Source organism: Bos javanicus, chromosome 6, assembly GCF_032452875.1.
Source record: "Bos javanicus breed banteng chromosome 6, ARS-OSU_banteng_1.0, whole genome shotgun sequence".
Classification (NCBI taxonomy): domain Eukaryota; kingdom Metazoa; phylum Chordata; class Mammalia; order Artiodactyla; family Bovidae; genus Bos; species Bos javanicus.
In genome coordinates this window covers 42,601,937-42,625,208 of record NC_083873.1, presented here as the reverse complement: position 1 = coordinate 42,625,208, position 23,272 = coordinate 42,601,937, and the positions used below count along the sequence as shown (strand labels likewise).

At 40.3% G+C, this 23,272-nt stretch overlaps 1 protein-coding gene across 2 annotated transcripts in view; it reads right to left on the bottom strand.

The window, feature by feature from the left end:
• Positions 1–23,272, bottom strand: part of LOC133249404 (cytosolic beta-glucosidase) — a 135,310-nt gene that overhangs the window by 64,299 nt on the left and 47,739 nt on the right. For both annotated transcript variants that reach the window (XM_061419790.1, XM_061419789.1), the window contains exons 2-4: positions 17,483–17,710; positions 2,489–3,285; positions 1,127–1,250 (exon numbers count right to left, since the gene is read on the bottom strand). In XM_061419790.1, the coding sequence (XP_061275774.1) occupies positions 1,127–1,250; positions 2,489–3,285; positions 17,483–17,710 (1,149 nt within the window). The remainder of the gene's footprint in view (positions 1–1,126; positions 1,251–2,488; positions 3,286–17,482; positions 17,711–23,272) is intronic.

Below are 23,272 nucleotides of genomic sequence, written 5' to 3'. Positions count from 1 at the left end.
ATAGCAGCAGCAGGGTCATTTACAGGGAGAAATGGGGAAGAATCTCAGAAAACTAGAGATTTCCTTTTCTTATCAGACAGTGAATTCCCACACAGAGGATGAATCTTTTTTGTGTGTAACACAAAAGAATGATTTTGCTTGTGTAAAATTGAAGAAATCCAATTGCCCTCTGTCAATAAACCCCAGGGCTGGGTGAGGAATTGAGTCAATATATTTGAGGTTTTGGAAAGAAACCACTTTGTGTCACTTTCCAGAATTCCTTCTCACTGATTCCAGTATATTACTGATTTAGTTTGGAAAGAATAATTCCAGGACCTCTCAAACAGAATGAGGAGAAATAACTGCCTATCATGGTTTTAAAAAATAGGAAATTAAAGTCTCATTTTCATTGAATTTTGTTGCTATGATATGATTTCTTTAGAGGGAGGAGAAATTAAATTTATGAAGCAACAGTGTTCCAAGTGGTAGCTAAAAGGGAGAAATTAACTGAGGCAGAAATATGTGTTACCAGCTAAAGATTATTCCTTCACATTTGTTTTCAAATATGAAAAGAATTCCTTTGGGTAAAAGGAGTTGCCAGAATAACAATATTGTCTTGAAATAAAATTCACAGATTCTATATGGCAAAAAGAATGTCTGCTGTTTGGTTACACTTTAAATGAAACATGCATTGATTGAAGACACATACCACTTGAAAGTTTATTACACAAATGCTTGATTTTGGTCCTTTAAGAATTCTGCCAATTCGTTTCTTGATAGTTAGGATATTAAAATATGCAAATAAGCATGCTCTAGCTGGTCAGTGCGGATCTACGTGTAATAACTAATGCTCTCTCCCAACAGCCACCACTCCTTGTATTCATGTCACCTTCACCCAGGAGTCACAAAATGCTGAAGACTGTCGCTTTTTACTTGATTAAATTTCAGCAGGTTGAAGCTAGGCCAAAATTCTCACCTTCCTCTTTCCTAAATACTTTTTTCTCCCCCCTCTGTTAATTACATAGCTTTACACTGATTTACATGAATTTCAGCTTTCAAAATCATTGGTCTTTGCTGAATGCAAATAGGCACATGGGAAAATCATATCAAGTTTGCACAATTGATCTTTCATCATTTCAAATGGTACCTTTGAACAGTTCCTGAAATGTCTGTCTGAAATACTCCCAGCGCTGAGTGTCATCAAAAGATGTGGGGTCACCCTGGGGAAACCCATTCTCAGTGATGTAAATTACAGGGTTATTATACATATCCTGGAATGAGAAAGCAGAAGTTTTATTCCAAACAGATGTAAAAAAAAAAAAAGACTCATAAAATCAGATACCCTCTATCTTCTCTAAGCTACAACCCCAAAACTAGTTTTCATCAAATTGCACTGACCCTATTAACTTAATTTTCCGCGCACTGACCTTTTATAACTAACAATGGAAAAGAAAAACTGTGCAAATATCCATGAAGACAGTCAAATGACTCTTGTTATAATGAGAAGACAGAAATATCTTTCTTCCATCAACATCTGCTGATTGTCATTGCTCCTTAACCCCTTGGTCCCCCTCTCCCCAGTAGCTATGTTCTCTATCCCCCCGATAGCTGCAGCTGCTGCTGCTGCTAAGTTGCTTCAGTCGTGTCCAACTCTGTGCAACCCCATAGACAGCAGCCCACCAGGCTCCCCTGTCCCTGGGATTCTCCAGGCAAGAACACTGGAGTGGGTTGCCATTTCCTTCTCCAATGCATGAAAGTGAAAAGTGAAAGTGAAGTCGCTCAGTCATGTCTGACTCCTAGTGACCCCATGGACTGCAGCCCACCAGGCTCCTCCATCCATGGGATTTTCCAGGCAAGAGTACTGGAGTGGGGTGCCATTGCCTTCTACCCCTCTCCACCCGACAGTGGGAATCCTAAAAAACTGATAATTTAAAATTTTCATTTCAGCTACCTAGATGCCATTCAGTGTAACAGAGATCCAGAAAGGATTCAGCTATTTCAAATCCCTATTTTGCCTTTTAGTAACTCAATTGTGACCCCAGCCTGAAAAATATGTCCAAGGTACTACTGTAGCTACAACTGAATTTAACAGCAAATCCTAAGTCTAATCATGGCTTTGAAGCCCTTTATCCCTGGTGGCTCAGACCGTAAAGAATCTGCCTGTAATGCAGGAGACCCAGATTTGATCTCTGGGTCAGGAAGAATCCCTGGAGAAGGGAATGGCAACCCCACTCCAGTATTCTTGCCTGGAGAATTCTATGGACAGAGAAGCCCGGCAGGCTACATACAGTCCATGGGGTCACAGAGTTGGCAACTGAGCAACTAACACTACTATCAGCTAATTATCCTTCATTGACTTGAATCCTAATCACTTCTTCCCAGGCCAACAAATGTATATGCCATTGCTTAAAGCATTCATTGTTCAGGTCTTTATATACATAGACATAGGCCCATCTTCCCATCTTCCCACGTTTGGGTACACAGGGATGCAAACAAACAGTGCATTTACCTTAATGTATTTCAGTAGCTTACGTATTCCCCACGGCACCACACAGACCCAATTCAAACTTATCCAAGATGGGTCTGGAAAAACTTCAACCTCCACATCCTGGAGTAAACCCAGTTCTCCTTTCCTGTTCTCCTGGTTCTTGACTAAGCGAGTTGTGTAATACTGCACAGCAAAGAAATCAGCAGTGCCTTTGATCATCCTCTTCTCTTCTTCTGTAAATTCTGGAAGCCGTGATGATGAGTAGCCCTGCTTTTTACTCATGAGGGCAACCTGAGACTTGACAACTTCAGGATAATCGCCATCAATAAATATGGGTTTAGCAAAGAAGTCCAATTGGAATGCCATGGCTCTTTTAACTGCTTCCTGGTCAGATGCTGAGTAGGGGTCTGCTGGTTCTGCCCAGCCAGCAAAAATTGATAGAGATACCATGCCCTTCTGCTCTTTTCGGAATAAGGAATCATAGCTGTGCCAGGATCTGGCATGAGCTTTAATCAAATTATGAGCTGCCTGATAAGCCTTAGTTCCAACGTTAGATACACCAGGAGGAAATACACCAAACTCATATGCCATCACAGCAAAAATATTAGGCTCATTTATGGTGATCCACTGCTTGACTCGATCCCCAAACGTACTGAAGCAAAACCGGGCATATTTGTCGAAGGATTCGATGATTGCCTCTGAGAGCCAACCTCCTTGGTCTTCCAAGGCCTGAGGCAAGTCAAAGTGGTAGAGGGTCACGATGGGTCTGACCCCATTTGCTAACAAATCGTCAATGATCTTGTTATAATAGTCGATTCCTAGGAGAAAAATAAAAGAAAGTATGAGAAGAAAAGTCATCTTCATTATGCTGACAATAAATAAGGATTGGGAGAGGATCAGGAATAACAATTTCCTAAAAAACTTTAATCCAAAATAAGGTTCATAACTTCCTACCTATAATCAATTAAAGGTTGGAAGAAAACATGAAGTCCAAGGAAGACTGGCTGATCAGAGACAAAAGAATGTGATGGGGTGACACAATTATGGAAGCTGTTACATTCTGAAAGGGATTCATTTGGACAGGTTGCTATCACGTAACTTTGTGCCAATGGGACACTTACTGAAATTATTTTATTTATTGGGTGGGGGGATAAATTTGGAGTTTGGGATTAACATATACATACTGCTGCTGCTGCTGCTAAGTCGTATCAGTCATGTCTGACTCTGTGTGACCCCATAGATGGCAGCCCACCAGGCTCCTCCATCCCTGGGATTCTCCAGGCAAGAATACTGGAGTTGCCATTGCCTTCTCCGAACATATACATACTACTCTATATAAAATAAATAACCAAAAAGGACCTACTGTAGAGTCCAGGGAAAAATAGTCTCTGAGGAAAAAGAATCTGAAAAAGAATCTATATATATTTATATATATATATATAAAACACATATATATATTCTTATATACATATATAACACATATATGTATATGTAACTGAATCACTTTGCCATACATCTGAAACTAACATTGCATTGTAAATCAACTATACTTCAATTAAAATTTTAAAGTTACATATTCATATTTTTAAAAGAAATTATTCTCTGCTTGTTTGCATGTTTGACTTTTCGCTCAATTCCACTAGAATTGTTATTGTTGTTGTTCAGTCGCTCAGTCATGTCCAACTTTTTGCCGCCACATGGACTGCAGCACACCAGGCTTCCATGTCCTTCACCATCTCTTGAAGCTTGCTCAAACTCTTGTCCATCAAGTCGGTGATGCCATCCAACCATCTCATCCTCTGTCATACCCTTCTCCTTCTGCCTTCAATCTTTCCCAACATCAGAGTCTATTCCAGTGAGTCAACTCTTTGCATCAGGTAGCCAAAGTATTAGGGCTTCAGCTTCAGCCTCACTCTTTAAAATGAATATTCAGGATTGATTTCCTTTAGGATTGACTGGTTTGATCCCCTTGCAGTACAAGGGACTCTCAAGAGTCTTCTCCAACACCACTGTTTGAAAACATCAATTCTTCAGTGGTGCTCAACCTTCTTTATGGTCCAACTCTCACATCCATACATGACTACTAGAAAAGCCATAGCTTTGACTAGATAAACCTTAGTCGCAAAGTGATGTCTCTGCTTTTTAATACACTGTCTAGGTTGGTCATAGCTTTTCTTCCAAGAAGCGTCTTTTAATTTAATGACTGTGGTCACCATCTGCAGTTATTTTGGAGCCCCAAAAAATAAAGTCTGTCACTGTTTCCATTGTTTCCCCATCTATTTGCCATGAAGAGATAGGACCAGATGCTGTGATCTTCATTTTTTGAATGTTGAGTTTTAAGCTAGCTTTCTCCTCTTCTCTTTCACCTTCATCAAGAGGCTCTTTAGTTCCTCTTAGCTTTCTGCCATAAGAGCGGTGTCATCTGCATATCTAAGGTTATTGATACTTCTCCCAGCAATCTTGATTCCAGTTTGTGCCTCACCTAGCCCAGCATTTCACATGATGTACTCTGCATTAAAGTTAAATAACCAGGGTTACAATAAAAAGCCTTGACGTACTCCTTTCCCAATTTTGAACCAGTCCATTGTTTCATGTCCTGTTCTAACTGTTGTTTCTTGATCTGCATACAGGTTTCTCAGGAAACAGATAAGGTGGTCTGGCATTTCCATCACTTGAAGAATTTTCCACAGTTTGTTGTGATCCACATAGTCAAAGGCTTTAGCATAGTCAATGAAGCAAAAGTAGATGTTTTTCTGGAACTCTCTTGCTTTTTCAGTGATCCAACAGATGTTGGCAATTTGATCTCTGGTTTCTCTGCCTTTTCTCAATCCAGCTTGAACATCTGGAAGTTCTCAGTTCACGTACTATTGAAGCTTGGCTTGGAAAATTTTGATCATTACTTTGCTACCATGTGAAATGAGTGCAATTGTGTGATAGTTTGAACATTCTTTGGCACTGCCTTTCTTTGGGGCTGGAATGAAAACTGACCTTTTCCAGTCCTGTGGCCACTGCTGTGTTTTCCAAATTTGCTGGCCTATTGAGTGCAGCACTTTCACAGCATCATCTTTTAGGATTTGAAATAGCTCAGCTGGAATTCCATCACTTCCACTAGCTTTGTTGGTAGTGATGCTTCCTAAGGCCCACTTGACTGCACTCCAAGATGTCTGGCTCTAGTGATCACACCGTCGTGTGAGCGTATGACCTATCATTATCTGGGTCATTAAAATCTTTTTGTATAGTTCTTCTGTGTATTCTTGCCACCTCTTCTTAATATCTTCTGCTTCGGTTAGGTCATGAGCCTTGTCTAATTTACCTCTGGATCCCCCAAATCCTGGGACAATAGCAGAAACCTAGTAGAGACTCAATAAATAGCTCTTGAGTGAATGAATAGATTTCAACAATATTCAACATAAAGTAAAGAAGATGAATGCAATGACTGCCTTGGTGCTTCTCCAAACAGGTGAGTCTTACAAGTCTAAGAAAAGAGACTCATTGAACATGGACAAGGGCTCAGCGTCAGTCCCAGGGTGTGAGTTACAAAGACAGAACTAGGGGTTTGACACATTAAAGAACTTTCCATTGGACAGTTTGCTCTAAAGTTCTGACATAATCCATAGAAATACCTGGGCTTCCCTGTTGGCTCACATGGTAAGGAATCTGGCTGCAATGCAGGACACCCAGGTTCGATCCTTGGGTTGGGAAGATCCCCTGGAGAAGAGAATGGCAACCCACTCCAGTATTCTTGCCTGGAGAATTCCATGAACAGAGGAGACTGGTGGGCTACAGTCCATGGGGTCACAAAGAGTCAGACATGATTGAGTGACTAAGCACAGCACAGCACATGATTATATGTGTAAGAGTATGGAGGGAAAAAGAGGAGATATATGTATACGTATAGCTGATTCACTTTCCTGTACAGTAGAAACTAAGAAAACATTGCAAAGCAACTATTTCCTGATGGCTGTGCCTGCAATGCAGGAGATCCAGGTTCAATGACTGGGTTGTGAAGATCCCCTGGAAAAGGCTACTTACTCCCGTATACTTGCCTGGAGAATACCAATGGACAGAGGAGCCTGTTGGGCTACAGTCCGTGGGGTCACAAAGAGTCACACATGACTAAGCAACTAATGCTTTTACACTTACACTCCAGTAAACACTTAAAACAATTTTAAAAATTTAATTTAAAAAAAATAAGAGTTTGGAAAGAAACTAAGCAAAGAGGAGAGAAGCATTCCTGTTTTGAGAGATAATTTCCTGAATAATAATTGTAAATTCATATGCAGAACTTGTGTTGCATTCAAAGTTTGCATAGAAGCAGGGTCCCTTTACCTCTTCTTAAAGTTATTATCTTCCAATTTTAAATAATAATTGAGACTTTTGTGTACATTTCATTTATTCAATCATTAATTTGTCCATTCCTCAAATACGCATTTACAGAGACACTACTATATGCTTGATTACAAACATTATAAACACTCTCCTTGTACTAAGAAAACTTTAATTGTAGTAGTAACCAGGCATGTTTAGTTGCTCAGTAGTGCCCTACCGTTTATGACTCTTTGGACTGTAGCCTGCCAAGGCTCCTCTCTGCATGGGATTTCCCAGGCAAGAATACTGGAGTGGGTTGCCATTTGCTTCTCCAGGGATCTTCCCAACCCAGGGATAAAACCTGCATCTCCTGTGCCTCCTGCTTTGCAGGCAGATTCTTTACACATTGAGCCATCGGGGAAGCCCCTTAAATATTAATTCAGTTCAGTCGCTCAGTCATGTCCTACTCTTTGCGACCCCATGAATCACAGCATGCCAGGCCTCCCTGTCCATCACCAATTCCCGGAGTTCACCCAGACTCACGTCCATCGAGTCAGTGATGCCATCCAGCCATCTCATCCTCTGTCGTCCCCTTCTCCTCCTGCCCCCAATCCCTCCCAGCATCAGACTCTTTTCCAATGAGTCAACTCTTCGCATGAGGTGGCCAAAGTACTGGAGTTTCAGCTTCAGCATCATTCCCTCCAAAGAAATCCCAGGGCTGATCTCCTTCAGAATGGACTGGTTGGATCTCCTTGCAGTCCAAGGGACTCTCAAGAGTCTTCTCCAACACCACAGTTCAAAAGCATCAATTCTTCGGCACTCAGCCTTCTTCACAGTCCAACTCTCACGTCCATACATGACCACAGGAAAAACCATAGCCTTGACTAGACGAACCTTTGTTGGCAAAGTAATGTCTCTGCTTTTCAATATGCTATCTAGGTTGGTCATAACTTTCCTTCCAAGGAGTAAGCGTCTTTTAATTTCATGGCTGCAGTCACCATCTGAAATGATTTTGGAGCCCAGAAAAATAAAGTCTGACACTGTTTCCACTGTTTCCCCATCTATTTCCATAAAGTTAGTAGGGACTACAAATAAATTCATAAATAATTATCATACAGTATTATTATTAAAGGTAAGTGCCCATCCCAAACTGAGGGCATATGAAAATCTACTCTGAAAGCAGAGTAGCAGCATGGTTTCAAAAGTGAACTATGGTGACAGGCTACCTAAGTTCTATCCCAAAACCTTCACCTACTAGTTCAGTGACCTCAGGAGAGTTACTTTATCTCTCTGAGTTATCTTTTCTTGTCTGTAAAATGTAAGCAATAATAGAAACCTATTTCAGTAATTGTTCTGAGAGTTTAATGAGTTGATAAATTGAACATGCTTGGAACAGTTCTTGGCACAGTTAACTATGATTCTAATAATGATTATTATTGTTATTGTTGTCATGAGCGACATCTAAACTGATCCTTAAAAGATGGATACAAATGACCCACATAAGGCAAGGAGGACAGATCCAGGAAGAGAAAAAAGGGAAACAAATGTGCAAAAGGCCAAAAGAAGAATGGAAATCAACAAAGACCTCCCAAATGTGAACAGTCTGCTTATTCCAAGTTTGCAACAAGGAGCCAGCCATTATCACTAGCATTTGGCAGATACTCAAAGGCTATCAGGGAGGCAGGAAAGTTTCACAATAAAAACAATGAGGGGAGGATCCAGGTACCTTTTGACTGAAAGCTGTTGGCACAGGGAGGCTGGAGGTGGGCTAACTGGAACCAGGGCATCTTGGGCAATTTGGTTGGGAAGCAAATTTGCCTTTTTCTGATTGGTCCTAAGTTCAAAGAGGACAGAGGAGCAAAAACAAAGAAGGGGCAGTTGTTGACCATATTCTGACTTTTCTGGGTCAACTGATACAGAAATTGTGGTTTGGCTGCCTGAACTTTTTATGAGGGTCAGAGTTTTACCATCATTTATGGCATGGCCATCATTTGTAAATTCATTCTCTTAAAACAATATGGCTCTTTCTGGTAACTGAAAATTCACAATAAGGAGAATGTATAGCTCAGCAGAAGGGGAATAAGAATAGTGAGAGGTAAGCAACATAAGCAGAAGCCAAATTATGCAAGGCATTGGGTTATCTGTTTGTCTGTAAGAATGGGTAATTTTTAATAACAGCTCACTTATTTTGCAAGCATGAACATCATGTGGGTCATGCATAGCAACTCCATACTTGGAAGCCCCGTTTGCATGCCATTACTCACTGGGTGGACATAATAAGTTACACCACCCAGAAGATGTCCAAGTTGTAATCCAGATCATGTGAATATGTTACTTTACTTTTTATGTTACTTCAAAGGGACTTTGCAGATATCATTCTGATTAAGGATCCTGAGTTAGGAAGATGTTTCTAGATTGTTCAGGTGGACCCACACTGCCACATGAGTCCTTAGAAGTGAAAGAGGATGGCAGAAGAGTGGGTCAAAAAGATACAACAACAGAAAAAAGAGGCACAAGAGGTGGCTGCATGAGAGGGATTCAACCAACTATTGCTGGTTTTGAAGATGGAAGAAGGGAGCCAGCAGCTGAGGAATGCAGGTGGCCTATAGAGGCTGAAAACGGTCCTCAGCTCAGTCATCAAAGAAAAGGAGACTCCAGTCCTACAGCCACAAGAAACTGAATTCTGCTAACAACCTGAATGAACTAAGAAACCGAGTCTCCCTTAGATCTTTGTAAAAGACATGCAGCCTGTAAGCACAGAGGTATTTATTCTGGAGAGACCTGTGTCAGACTTCTAACCCACATAATTCTAAGGTAGTAAATTTGTGTGATTTTAAGCAAGTAAGCTTGTAATAATTTGTTGTAGCAGCCATGGAATACTAACACTCACCAAAGTTTATAAAGCTTTCCTCTCTCTGTAAAAGATCATTCCACCATTCCATCTCTGGGCCTCTGTAAGCCCATATTTCCTCCTTTGTAAAAGGGAATATCCAAAGATCTGTATGATGGAATCATCTTGATATTGGACTGTGTTAAGGTTTTCATAGTCAATGCCTTCCACTGGCTTTGAATATAAAAATAATATCAGTTTTTGTGTTTTGTATTCATACTATACATACATGATGTCACACATTTTGTTTAATCCCTGCACTAAGTCCAAGAGGTAGGCATTTTTAGTTTCAATAAATATATGAAAAAATGGAGATTCAGAAAGTGAGTTCCAGATTTCAAGTGACAATGTTTACAGATAGCAAAGCCAACATTTAAAGCCAGTCTGTCTCACTATAAAGACTGAGCTGTTCCCACTGTGACATTCCCCTTCTTACACTAACGTTTCCGAACCAAAATCAGAGTGATACTGTTTTCCTAGCCTTAATAATCACCTACTTTGGATCTGACTCATAATATCATGGGTTTTCTTATTTCTGGAGGAATCAATGATTTATAAGCATCATTTAATATGATGCAATCATTAATGATAGCAATCAATGTAACTCAAACAACATGATGATGTGCAATTGAATTGAAGATTTAAAAAATTTAAGTAAAACTTTTTCTAACTCATCAACATGGCAGAGCAACAAAGCATTGCATACTTAATATTTATCATCCCAGAACTTTACTTCTGGATTATTCAGTTTATTCAGTACTCCAGTGAAACCTTTCCATGATGAAATGGAGTGAAGCATTGAAGACCAGAGCTCCAGAGTCAAACAATTAAGACAAGGGATCATGGACAAATTACATGACTGCCTCTCTACACCCACATCTCCTCATCTCTAAAAGAGGAATAGTAATAGCGTCACCGCAGGAGTATTTAAGCATTGAGAACAAATAGTCAGAGAGTTCTCTAGCTTTACCAAACTCATACAATTCAGGGTAACTCATTCTATCCATAAATACGTATTTTTGGTTTGTTTGTTTTTTTTTTTCATTTCTTGGTTGCATGGCATGTAGGCTCTTAGTTCCCAAACCAGGGATTGAACCCTCTGCATTGAAAGCAGAAGTCTTAACCACTGGACTGCCAGGGAAGTCCACATAAATATGTATTTTTAAATGATCATCAGTTACCAACCTGAAACCCCAAGAAGTCAAATGGACCCTGTTCTACATCTTGATATTTAGGGCAGGGTTATTGTAAGTATTAAAACTTTCATAGCCTTCTTTCACAGTTACTACCATCACCTTTGCTTTAATTAAACCCATTCCTTCTTATTTGATCTTTGAAAATATGAAGCATGTTTAAGTCAAAGTCTTTTGGAAATAGGGAAAAGAAGCCCAATCAGATTAACTCAAATGTAAAGGTGGCATTAGAGGCAGGAGGCTGACTGGTAGGGAATGCAGTGACCATTATTTGAAATGACAGAGAGATATCAGATACCAAATGACAGGAAATAATCACAACTGGAACTTAAAGCTGGGAGCTGAGAAAATCTTAACCTCTCAAAATAGACTGATGTCTCCTACCTTAACTTCCCTCAACACATCTACTCCATTCCTCTCCTGCTCAAAAAACCAGTTTCCTTTGTGTAGCCAATTTGTTACGGTCTCAAAATGGGCATCCTATCTGCCAAGACTACCTCACAGCCTTAGGGCCAACCACCCACCAAATCAGGCTTCAACTCCTCAATTCCAAACATCCCTGAGACAGGGAGGCAGTTGAACAGGATTATCTTTTCTAATGAAGTTACAAAATTTATATGTCACAGGGAAATAAGTTTTCCTCCATCCAGTCAGCTGTGGCCAAGAGCGGAACAGGGTTATATAGAACAAAGAAATGGGAAAATTCCCTTAAAAGAGCATGCGGCTGAAACTTTCGAAGATAACGTCTCAGTTCATAAAATAACTATCCTGAAATTCTTCTAGTCAAACTGTAAATGTCTTAATGAAGGATGAACTTTGACCTAGTGCCTACCTGTGTCAGACATGTAATTCTCTAGGTTCACTCCTCCTTAGACCCAACCACCAATTTCTGTTGGCATAGTCTCTCTGTTAGTTTCCTATTGCTGCTGTAACAAATTACTACAAACTTGGTGGCTTAAACCAACACCGAGTTATTATCTTACAGTTCTAGGCATCAGATGTCCAATATGGTTCTCACTGGGCTAAAATCAGGATGTCAGCAGAGCTTCATTCCTTCTGGGAGTTCGCAAAGAGAATCCATTTCCTTGCCTTTTCCAGCTTCTAGAGGCTCATGACCTCTTCCTCCATCATCAGAGCCAGCACTGAAACTCCTTGTTTCCTGTCTGACCTCTGCCTCAGTTCTTATACCTTCTCTCTCTGACTATGATCCTCTTACTTACTTTTTTAAGGATCTGTGTGATGACACCTATCCAGATAAACCAGGATAATCTCCCCATCTAAAGATCCTTAACTTAAGCACATCTATAAAGTCCCTTTTATCATGTAAGATAATATATTCAGTTTCTAAGAATGAAGACATGGACATCTTTGAGGGGGCATCATTCAGTCTACCACGCTGCCCAGTATAGAGTAGGAGATTAATAAATACTCCTTTAGTTTACTTAACTACCATCCCTCTAAGTGCGCTAATATTTTAAATCTTAAAGTGTGAAAGAAATTCTACATAACCATTCCTTTTCCTTTTCCCTTTCTATTTCCAATAATTGGGTCTTCAGCTAATCACTTGAAACTTACATTTGTGGCAGATATGAAAATGCACTTGAACAGTTGAGAAATACAGAAATATGTGATTTCAGTTGCCAGCTCAATCTCTTCTTGTTAAGCCTCAAAAACTTGACATTTGAAAGAGAAAAGCCATGTAATAATTCCACTTTATAAAATATTCTTCCAATTTGGGAACACGGGATTTTATTTACACATTTCCAAATGTCCTCTCATTAAGCTTTAAAATAGGAAGTCAAATACAAAAACTCGAGTTTCTTGGAAAAGACAGTGACAAGGATTCTCTAATTCTTTACATGCTCTTTGAGAAAATGTTTAAACAGAAAAAACAAATGATGGCCTTTCTGAGTTAGAACAGTTCCAACTGCTTCAACAGATCACTGCACAAGAATGAGCAACCACTTATTGAAATTCTGCCTACTGGAAGCACCTCCAGTGCCCTCTTGCTCATGGAAAAGTCTGTAATATTAATCAGCTTTGGCTTTACAAAAGCTAGTGCCAAACATAAAAAGCTCAGTGCTGAGACAATGTGATCCCCAAGTGAGAACTGCACCAGTGAATCCCTCACATTGTCTGGGTGGCCCCAGTGACTCCAGCCCCCTTCCACCACCACTCTCAACCTTCTCTGCTGCTCTGTTCTTGGACATCTAATCTACAGTGAGCTCCATGAACCTCTGTGTATCTGGAGTTGGTGTTAAGTAACTAGACATGTTAAGGTATTGCCACAGGTCCATAATCCTTTATCTGAAAATCTTGGCAGCCATGTTTTCAGAATTTGAGGATTTTTAGAAAAGAAACAGTAAATATTGTATATTAAGTTTAACACCCCCAATAGGGATAGGTCAGTATCCCTTAATATTTCTGCAGTAAAACAGATAATATTCTAAGCAAAATAAACTGAGATAATGTTAAAACTTTGCCATCAACTCAGGTCAGCTTTTGCTGCCTACTTTGTTTTAGAATTAAACTTAGTAAAAAACGATTCAATATTCAGAACCTTTTGGATTTTAGAATTTCAGATAAAGAATTATGGATCTACATTAAGGTGGTGGGTTTTTTGTTGTTGTTGTTTACCACCCAAATGGAAACTTAGTAAAAACTCCAAACTCCTAGAATCATAGGCTAGAGCAGTGGCATGAGTTTTAGTAATGTAGTGCCTCCACCTCATGTTACTATCAGGGAAATTGTAGCACAAAGCATGTGTGTGTGTGTGTGTGTGTGTGTGTGTGTGTGTTATTCGTTCAGTCATATCCGACTGTTTGCGACCCCATGGACTGTAGCCTTCCACGTTGCTCTGCCCATGGGATTCTCCAAGCAAGAATACTAGAGTGGGTTGCCATGCCCTTCTCCAGGGGATCTTCCCAACCCAGGGATTGAACCCAGGTCTCCTGCATTGCAGGTAGATTCTTTACCATCTCAGCCACCAGGGAAGCCCAGCACAAAGCATACAAGTGGTTTCATGTTGTAAATGTCTCTGGAACCTTATGTTTTTGACATGAGACAGAACTAGGTTGAACTCAGCTCTAACTAAAATTGTTGTCTTGGCAAATTTATGCCCAGTCTTACACCTCAGATTACCATGATTCCCTCTGTTTAGGGAAAGCCCTCCTCACTCACAGGGCTGTTAGGAGCATTGACTCAGCAAAAGCAGGTGCAGTGCTTGGCACAGGGAGCTGCACACACTATATACTCAAGAAAAGTCAACCACTACAATGGCAACCCACTCCAGTACTTTTGCCTGTAGAATTCCAAAGACAGAGGAGCCTGGTGGGCTACAGTCCATGGGATCACAAAGAGTCAGACACGACTGTGCAACTAACTAACTACCCTTAGAGTGACCTTTATGATGGTTATTGATCTAATTCAGTTAAGTGTTTCCTGAATTCCTCCCTGCAGGGCACTGTACTAGGTCACAGGAGTAAACAAGGCAGACCTATCTGCCCATTACCCTGTAAACAATTTCAGGGATTCTCTCATATTTCTGTTAAGAGTATGGAGCACTGTCCCTGACACAAAGTAGACACTTGATGTATGTTTGCTGGGTTGAATTAAACACAAAGTGTTCACAATCAAGCAGGGGATTTAATAATGCCAAGAGTGTAGAATGTAAGAAATATTTTAAGAGTTTTTCAAACCACTATGAGAATTTAAAGAAAAAAAATATTTTTTGTCCTGAAATGGGGACTCTAGGGAAGAGAACACATTCGTGCTAGACCTTGCACTGTGTGCTGTCCTTAGTCCTTTAGTCGTGTCCGACTCTTTGCAACCCCATGGACTGTAGCCCACCAGGCTCCTCTGTCCATGGGGATTCTCCAGGCAAGAATATAGGAGTGGGTTGCCATGCTCTCCTCCAGGGATCTTCCCAATCCAGGGATCGAACCCGGGTCTCCCGCACTGCAGGCAGATTCTTTATCATCTGAACCACCAGTGCTAGACCTGAAAAGTATACAAAACATTTCACAGGTGTAATTGGGAATTTTTTTTAAAAAGCCATTCCAGGCAGGAGGAAAAACTTAAAAGTTTTTCTTCAAAAGTGGAAAATTACATAGCATGTTTAATAAGTAGTGGGTTATGTGCTTAGGGCATTGTGTGGAGGAATTGCATAGACCACATGCATGGGGGGATTTCAGCCCGGAATGCCTCAGAGGTGAGTCAAGACTAAGTCAAGTAAAACCTGAAATGATATATGAAGGAGTTTAGATGACTAAAAAAATTTTATGTTGCTTTGTTTTAGCAGGAGATGATGCAAGCCAGCATGTCTTGGGCCAAGCTTTCGGAAAATTGCTGTGGTGGCATTTTGCACGAAGGATTAAAGGACAAAGAAAGAGAGTGAGAGTAGGTATATCCATCAAGGGCATATCAAAAAGCCCTTGATGAGGATGAAAAACATCTAAACCAGGGCAGGGAGAGAGAAGATGACTGGAGCGGGCAGGGGGAAGAAGTTAAAGAGGCATAAGAAGAATGGATCAGATTTGGCAACTAGTTAGATGTAAGAAGAAAAGAAAAGAGAAAACTCAGAGATTACTCGTAGCTTTTAATCCTTGAAGGTTATGAGGGTGCCAAAGAAAAGAGAGGGTACAGATGATGGATTAAGACGGTGGAAAATTATAAGTTAATTTTTAAACTGAGCCACAAATTACCTCCTGTTCAAAGTCAAAAAATAAAACTGGCCGCTGATGCCAAGAAAGGAAACCTTTAACCAAGAGCAGTTAAAAACAGGGCCTAATGTCTTTAGAATCAAGTCATGGGCCTGCTAAACTTGTATTTTTCTTATCTGGGGGAAGCCATGGTGTGGTGCATCCATAGATGGTGCTTCCATTTCACGGTGCAGAGGTTTCCCCCACCTCTACACTGAAAGCAAGCGCACAAGTCCACCGAGGAGCTGTTATCACAGGTTGTTCTCACTACATCTGTTGTTGTTGTTTTGTACAGGAAAGCAGATAACTTAATCAAGGAGAACCTCTCCGTTTCAATGCTGTCTTTTTGAAGTGCAGGTGTGGTGAGGCAACCTCGCAGTTGTAAGATGCTGAGAGAACACGCCTCCCAAATCCTGCACATTAAGCACCCCCTTGCCTCACCCTGTCCCAGCCCTAAAAGTCATGGGAAATCTTATCCAGAACAAAGGAGCAATAAAGGTTCTTTATGAAGAAGTCATTACATTGTCATGCAGGGGTTACAAAACTTTTTCTATAAAGGACCATGAGGTAAACATTTCAGGCTTTGCAGGCTGTACAGTCTTTGCCCCAACTATTCAATGCTACCATAGTAGTGGGAAAGCAACCTCCAACTACACATAATGAAGGGGTACCGTTGTACTACAAATAAAACTTTATTTATACAAATAGGGATCAGAGCAAGTTTAGGTCTCAGGTCATAGTTTGCCAACTCACATTGTGTGGAAGGAGTTAGCCAAACCTTAGGCTTAAATTCCAGATCCACCCAAAAATACAAATTTACAAAATATCTGGGTTTGAACATGCACCTCTGTAAAATGTGATACTTATACCTTCCTCGTTGATTTGTGAGGTTTAGAGAAAATATATGCAAAATGCTTCATAAATAATAGGCTTTCAAATAGGGCAATGCTGCTAAGTCACTTCAGTCGTGTCCGACTCTGTGCAACCCCATAGACGGCAGCCTACCAGGCTCTGCCATCCCTGGGATTCTCCAGGCAAGAACACTGGAGTGGGTTGCCATTTCCTTCTCCAATGCATGAAAGTGAAAAGTGAAAGGGAAGTCGATCAGTCATGTCTGACTCTTAGCGACCCCATGGACTGAAGCCTACCAGACTCCTCCGTCCATGGGATTTTCCAGGCAAGAGTACTGGAGTGGGTTGCCATTACCTTCTCCAAAATAGGGCAACAGTCTTTTTCATTACAAGGCATAAGAAGAATAATAACTAACACTTATTGAATGCTTTCACGCTATACCAGCTACTGTGTAAAGCACTTTAAAAGACTGTTTCATTTACTCTTCCAACAACACTTGGAAGTAGGAGCTATTACAGTATCCCTTTCTCCTCATGGGGAAACTGAGGCACCAAGCGAGGTCCACGAGATGCTCACAAAGATAGTAAGTGAAATCTCTGGCACTTAATCCAAAGAGAACAGATTCCAGGGCCTTTGGGGCCAACCTCTGTGCTAGCTAATTAACTCCACTAATTCAGCTCCAGTTGAAATGCTCGGAATCTTCTCAAGTTCTACAGGGCTTTTCATGACTTATCATAGCATAACACAACTGAAAACAGATTATGCACAACCTTTGGAAATTCACCTTCAGGTCAATACTCAAGTAACATTTTACATAAATAAAACACTTATTCCAACCCACTTCCTGTCCATCTATTTCCACCCCTCCCAACAAAGATCTCCAGTCGAGGGAAACCAGAATAATACTGGAAAAGTTAATGGAAACCCATTTCAAAAAATTTATCCCATAATCGCTCTAAAAACTTGCAATCTCAAAGCTATACTGCAGAATAGCATCCTGGATTAATTATGCCAGACTGCAGCAATAACCTTGAATTAAAGCTGCAACCTTCTATTTTTAAGAAACACTTGCCTTTCTGGTTGATGAAACCTGTCGTCCCATCAGGTAACAGACGTGACCAGGAAAGAGAGAAGCGGTAATGAGTCAATCCAAGCTGTTTGATACATTTCAAATCTTCCTCCCACAGAGTGTAGCTGCCACAAGCTACATCACCAGTCTGGTTCTTGAAAACTCTCTCTCCTCCCTGATGGGTGAATGTGTCCCAGACACAAGGGCCTTTTCCATCTGCATCCCAGCCTCCTGAGAAAAACGAAGAAAATGAAACCATTACACTCTTGACATCAAGAGGCATATGTGGAATGTAAATATTTGTCACCAAAAGAACATCCCTCATTAACTCAATGTACCATATTGATAACTTTAAAATATGTCTTTAAAATAACATGCATGAGTGGGTTATGTGTTCAGCTGTCCTTGATCCCTGAAGCTGACTGGTGGCAAGTGAAAAATTATTGCATAATGCCGCAGCATAGCAGGCTTTCACGGTTCATTATCTGAAGATCTCCCAGCTGGTAGACAGAGGCAGGGCTCAGCTTATGAGCGTCTGAGTTGAAAGCATCTCCTTCTTGTGAACATTTCTCCTGGCCCTGACAGACACACCTTGTCCTCACTGTGCATAAAGTGGTCTCTGGACTCTATCTTTGACCCTTGACACCTGAACTCCATCTTCCTGTCATCTAACCATGGAGCCTGAGAAGGTCCAGTCAGCGATTGTGGGAAGGGTGTTAGTTCCTGCCATTTTTGAGATGATAAAAGTATCCTACATTCATTTATTCACTCCTCCCTTAATTCAACACATGCTCTGTATCAGGCTCCAAGCTAAGCTTAGTGGATACCAGGGTGAACTCTGCTGCAATTCTTGTCCTTGTCAATTACATGAAGTTATAAAACAGCCAACGTAATGGTTCCTGCAAGAAAGCCAGGGAGAGGTGTTTATCCAGGTGTGGGCAAGAGTCAGAAAATTCTTAGAGAAGACACTCCTAGACTGAATTCTAGAGGAGATGTTGACTCACCAAAGTGAACTGCTAGGAGGTAGGGGTGAGTGAAAATAGAAAAAAAGAGGAGCTAGGATCAGAATAAGCCCAGAGGTAAGAGAGAATATCACACATTAGAGGGACAGAAAGCAACGATTACATTAGATTTGAAATATCTGTTCACACAGAAATTTTTTCTAAAATGGTAGTTAGAATCCATTTTATGGTACAAACGATTAATTTTTTAAAATCTCATGACTCTTTAATTCCACTTCTAAGGGCATACCCTGAAAGTGTGCTCATATATTTTCACAAAAAGATTATATGAGATTATTGAGGCAGAGTTTTCTGTCACAGCAAAATCCTGGAAACAACCTATATCCTACCAACAGAACAGATAATTAACTTTAGGTATATTCATAGAGAGGAAACACAAATAAGTTGTTACAGTGAACGAATCAGAGCATAGATAACCCTTCTACTCTCCTCTGACTGTTTGTGTCCCCCCAAATTCAGAGGTGGAAATCCTAACACCCAGTGTGAGGATATGGGGAGGAGCTTAAGTCAGGAGAATGGAGCATTCATAAATGAGATTACTGCTTCTTTTTTTTTTTTCCTTCATCCTGATGGCGGGGAGGGCCTAAGTCCTACACAAGAGGATATGCCCTTCCCCACCAGTAATGGAGGAACCAAGTTGGTTCGGGCTCCCGGGACGCAGGGCACCTGCAGTCCCACTCTTCCAGGGAAGACTAAGTCTGAAGTCCCCGGCGGCAAGAAGAGAAGGGTGCTCGCGGCCGCCGCCATCTTCCCCAACGGAACTTCCAAAAAGCGAGATTACTGCTTCTAAAAAGAGACCCCACAGCACTCCCTACCTCCTCTGCTCATGAGGATACAAGAAGCCTGTAATGAGGAGGGGGGTCCTCACCTGGCCGTGCTGGCACCCTAACCCCAACTTACAGCACTGAGAACCGTGAGGGATAAATGTGTGTTGCTTACAAATCCCCTGGTTTACGGTCTTTTGTTAGAGCAGTCCAAATGGGCTAAGACACCCTCAAAACTATAATGTTAAACTAAAGAAAAAAATCAAGATTTGAAATACATATACAGGAATGAATACATGGAGCACAGGAGATTTTTATGGCAGTGAAACTACTAAAATTATGCGTGCCTTTTCCTCTGGGCAGTGGGTCTGTTCCCCTAACCCCATGTTGTTCAAGGGTGGACTCTATTCTGTATGATACTATAATAGTGGGTACATGACATTATACATTTGTCAAAATCCACACACTGTGAACTTCATTGAATAATAATGTGTCAATATTCACCCACCATTTGTAACTAACGACCCACACTAATGCTAGGTAGGGGAAATTGGGGGAATGGGATACATGACAATTCTGTACTTTGTGCTCAATTTTTCTATAACTCTAAAATTGCTCTAAAATATAAAGGTTATTAATTTTTAAAAAATTATATACAGTACTGTATCATTTTATACAAAATGTATAAAACTAAAGATGGATTTTCTGAACATATACATATGAGGTAAACACATAACACTATGCCTGGAGATGATCAGGTCAAGCTGGTGGCTGCCTTTGGGTAGAAAAGGCAGGGAAATGGAAACAAGCAGGAGCCTGAGGGCCCTTTATATCTCTTATGTTTCACTCCTTAAGCTGGCTAACAGGTATCTAAGAGGCTGATGATTACATTATCCACAACCATTTTTATATACCTAAAATAGTTCAAAATGACTTTCACGCAAGAAAGGAAGTCACAGCTAGAGTAAATAGACTAAAACAATTATAGGAAGTTTTTTAGGCCTACATTTAGCATTAACTTTCTCATATTTTGTGCACAATTCTGATAGGATTAGACATAGTCTCCAGACCAACAAAAAGACAACATGCGCTATAATTAACAGGAGAGAACCATGGGGACACAGGAAGATGGCTAAAAGAAGGAGCTCTGACAATAGCAAAAATGACAGTTGATATAAAGGCAGGGTACTAAAGATCTATACAAAGAAATTATGAATATTACAGATTATTATACTTTGGGGCCATATCATATAGAGGCAAAAAGCTTTATACATCCCAATGGCTCTCAAGTTATGTCTATATATGGGGTTAAGAGGGAAAAAGAAAAAGAATACTGATATTCAATCTTAGAATGAAATAGGTATGAATACTAAAATATAACTTCAGTCAAGCATGGTATTCATAGTTTGAATAATTGATTTACAATAAATGAAGGAGCTTAATCTCAGACAGTTTAGGCAGTTGTCTGCTGGTAAATATTAACAACTGGTTGTATATTAAAAAATGTATGTACCATTATGTATACATATTTATTACAAATTATACTGGTATAGAGGTATATTGGGATAAAGGACATATAATACACAATTTCCAAATAACAATATGCAATGCTCTTTACTGTATATTCCTTATAGCCCATTGATTCTCATAGAATACTTGTTTAGATTTTTGACAAACTCTTATATGGGGAGCCAATCTACAATATACAACCTGACAAATGTGAGTAGTTCTCATGTGACTGTTGACTGGTATCTTTGCTTAAATTAACGGGTACAATGAAAGGAAAAACAATAATATATCAGAATTTCACTTGTTCATCAGTGACATGAGCAATTTTCTTGCTAAGTTGGTAATAGTTTTCAAACACTGGAAGAATATTCCCTTGATTTTTTTTGTCCTACTCACAATGTAACAGTTACAGGTATACTACACATACATTTACTCTGCATTATTTATATTTTACCTGTCATTTTCTTAAGTCCAAGCAACCAACAAAACAATAAATCAAATGCTGACTTGTAGCACTTGCCAATTTCTGTGGTGTAAATACTTGCTGCTAAGTCACTTCAGTCGTGTCTGACTCTGTGTGACCCCACAGACGGCAGCCCACCAGGCTCCCCTGTCCCTGGGATTCTCCAGGCAAGAACACTGGAGTGGGTTGCCATTTCCTTCTCCAATGCATGAAAGTGAAAAGTGAAAGTGAAGTCACTCAGTCGTGTCTGACTCTTAGCGACCCCATGGACTGCAGCCCACCAGGCTCCTCCAATCATGGGATTTTCCAGGCGAGAGTACTGGAGTGGGGTGCCATTGCCTTCTCTGGTGTAAATACTTACACATGACCAATTTCAGGCACCCCACAGGATAGCACTGAAGGCAGAGTTGCAAGGTGAACAATGGCACATCATTAGACAGTATTTCTTCTGTACATGTACAAGAGCCTCAAGGGCATAGCTAATAATAAAATATGTTAAAATAACTAGGAGATAAGGATTTGAATATTTATTATCTTTGTTTTTAATATAAATTATTTATTTATGTTTATGTAATTGAATCTTTAATACTGGCTATATATTTAAGAATCAGCTCATAAGGGATTTTCCTGGTCATCCAGTGGTTAAGAATGGGACATGGCAAGGAACATGGGTTCAATCCTTGCTCAGGGAAATAAGATTCCACATGCTGCAAGGCAACTAAACCTGAGCACTGCAACTGCTTAGCCTGTGTATTCTAGAGGCTCAGAGCCACTGGAGAGAAGCCCATGCACTGCAATAAAGAACCCATACACTGCAACAAAAGATCCTACATGCCACAACAAAAATCCTATGTGCTGCAACTAAGACCTCATGCAGCCAAATAAATACACATTAAAAAAGAATCAGTTTGTAAAATTAATGAAAATTTAACAGTAGGCACTGGTGAGCCAGTACAAGCTGGCCTCACATATCACCAATAAGTGACTTACCTAAGACAACACTTTTCATTAAGTGGTAGAACCAAGATATGGGGACTTCTCTGGTGGCTCAGTGATAAAGAATCCACCTGCAATGCAGGAGCTGCAAGAATTGCAGGTTTGATCCCTAGGTTGGGAAGATCCCCTGGAGGAGGGCATGGCAACCCACTCTAGTATTCTTGCCTGGAGAATCCCACAGACAGAGGAGCCTGGCAGGCTACAGTCCATAGGGTCACAAAGAGTTGAATGTGACTGAAGCAACTTAGCATGCACAGAACCAAGATGTGTTTCAGAGCTGTCTGATACTGAAGTTCAAGTCCTTCCACTGGACCACACTGCTGTTAGTAATAAAGCCTGACTGATGAGTCAACTGACACCCATGCTACTCAATGTAAGAAGCATTAGAAATGAATAACTTGACATGCATTTTGGAACACAGTCCTCCTTAAGTGCTTACAATAAATTTTGCAATTTTAAGAGGTCAATGTCAGCAGGAAAATGCACTTATGTGGAGTAGTTTATTCTAGGTGTATACTAGATGAAGCATGTATAAGCAACATTGTTCTTATGAGAACCAGAATGTGAATCAAAAATTAACCATTATAGTTGAAATTTTGATAAAAGAAAATATGTATAGTGGCCTTTTAAAAATATATATAGTATACTAACAATGAAAAATCAGAAAGAGAAATTAAGGAATCAATTCCATTCACCATGCGTCTGCCTGCAATGCAGGAGACTCAGGTTCAATCCCTGGGTCCAGAAGATTCCCTGGTGAAGGAAATGTCAACCCACTCCAGCACTCTTGCCTGGAAAATTCCATGGACAGAGGAGCCTGGTAGGCTACAGTCCTTGTGGTCACAAAGAGTCGGACATGACTGAGGAACTTCACTTTCTTTCACTTTCCATTCATCATTGCAACAAAAAGAATTAAATGTCTAGGAATAAGCTCACCTAAGGAGACAAAAGAACTGTACACAGAAAATTATAAGACGCTGATGAAAGAAATCAAAGACAATATAAACAGATGGAGAGATATTCCATGTTCCTGGGTAGG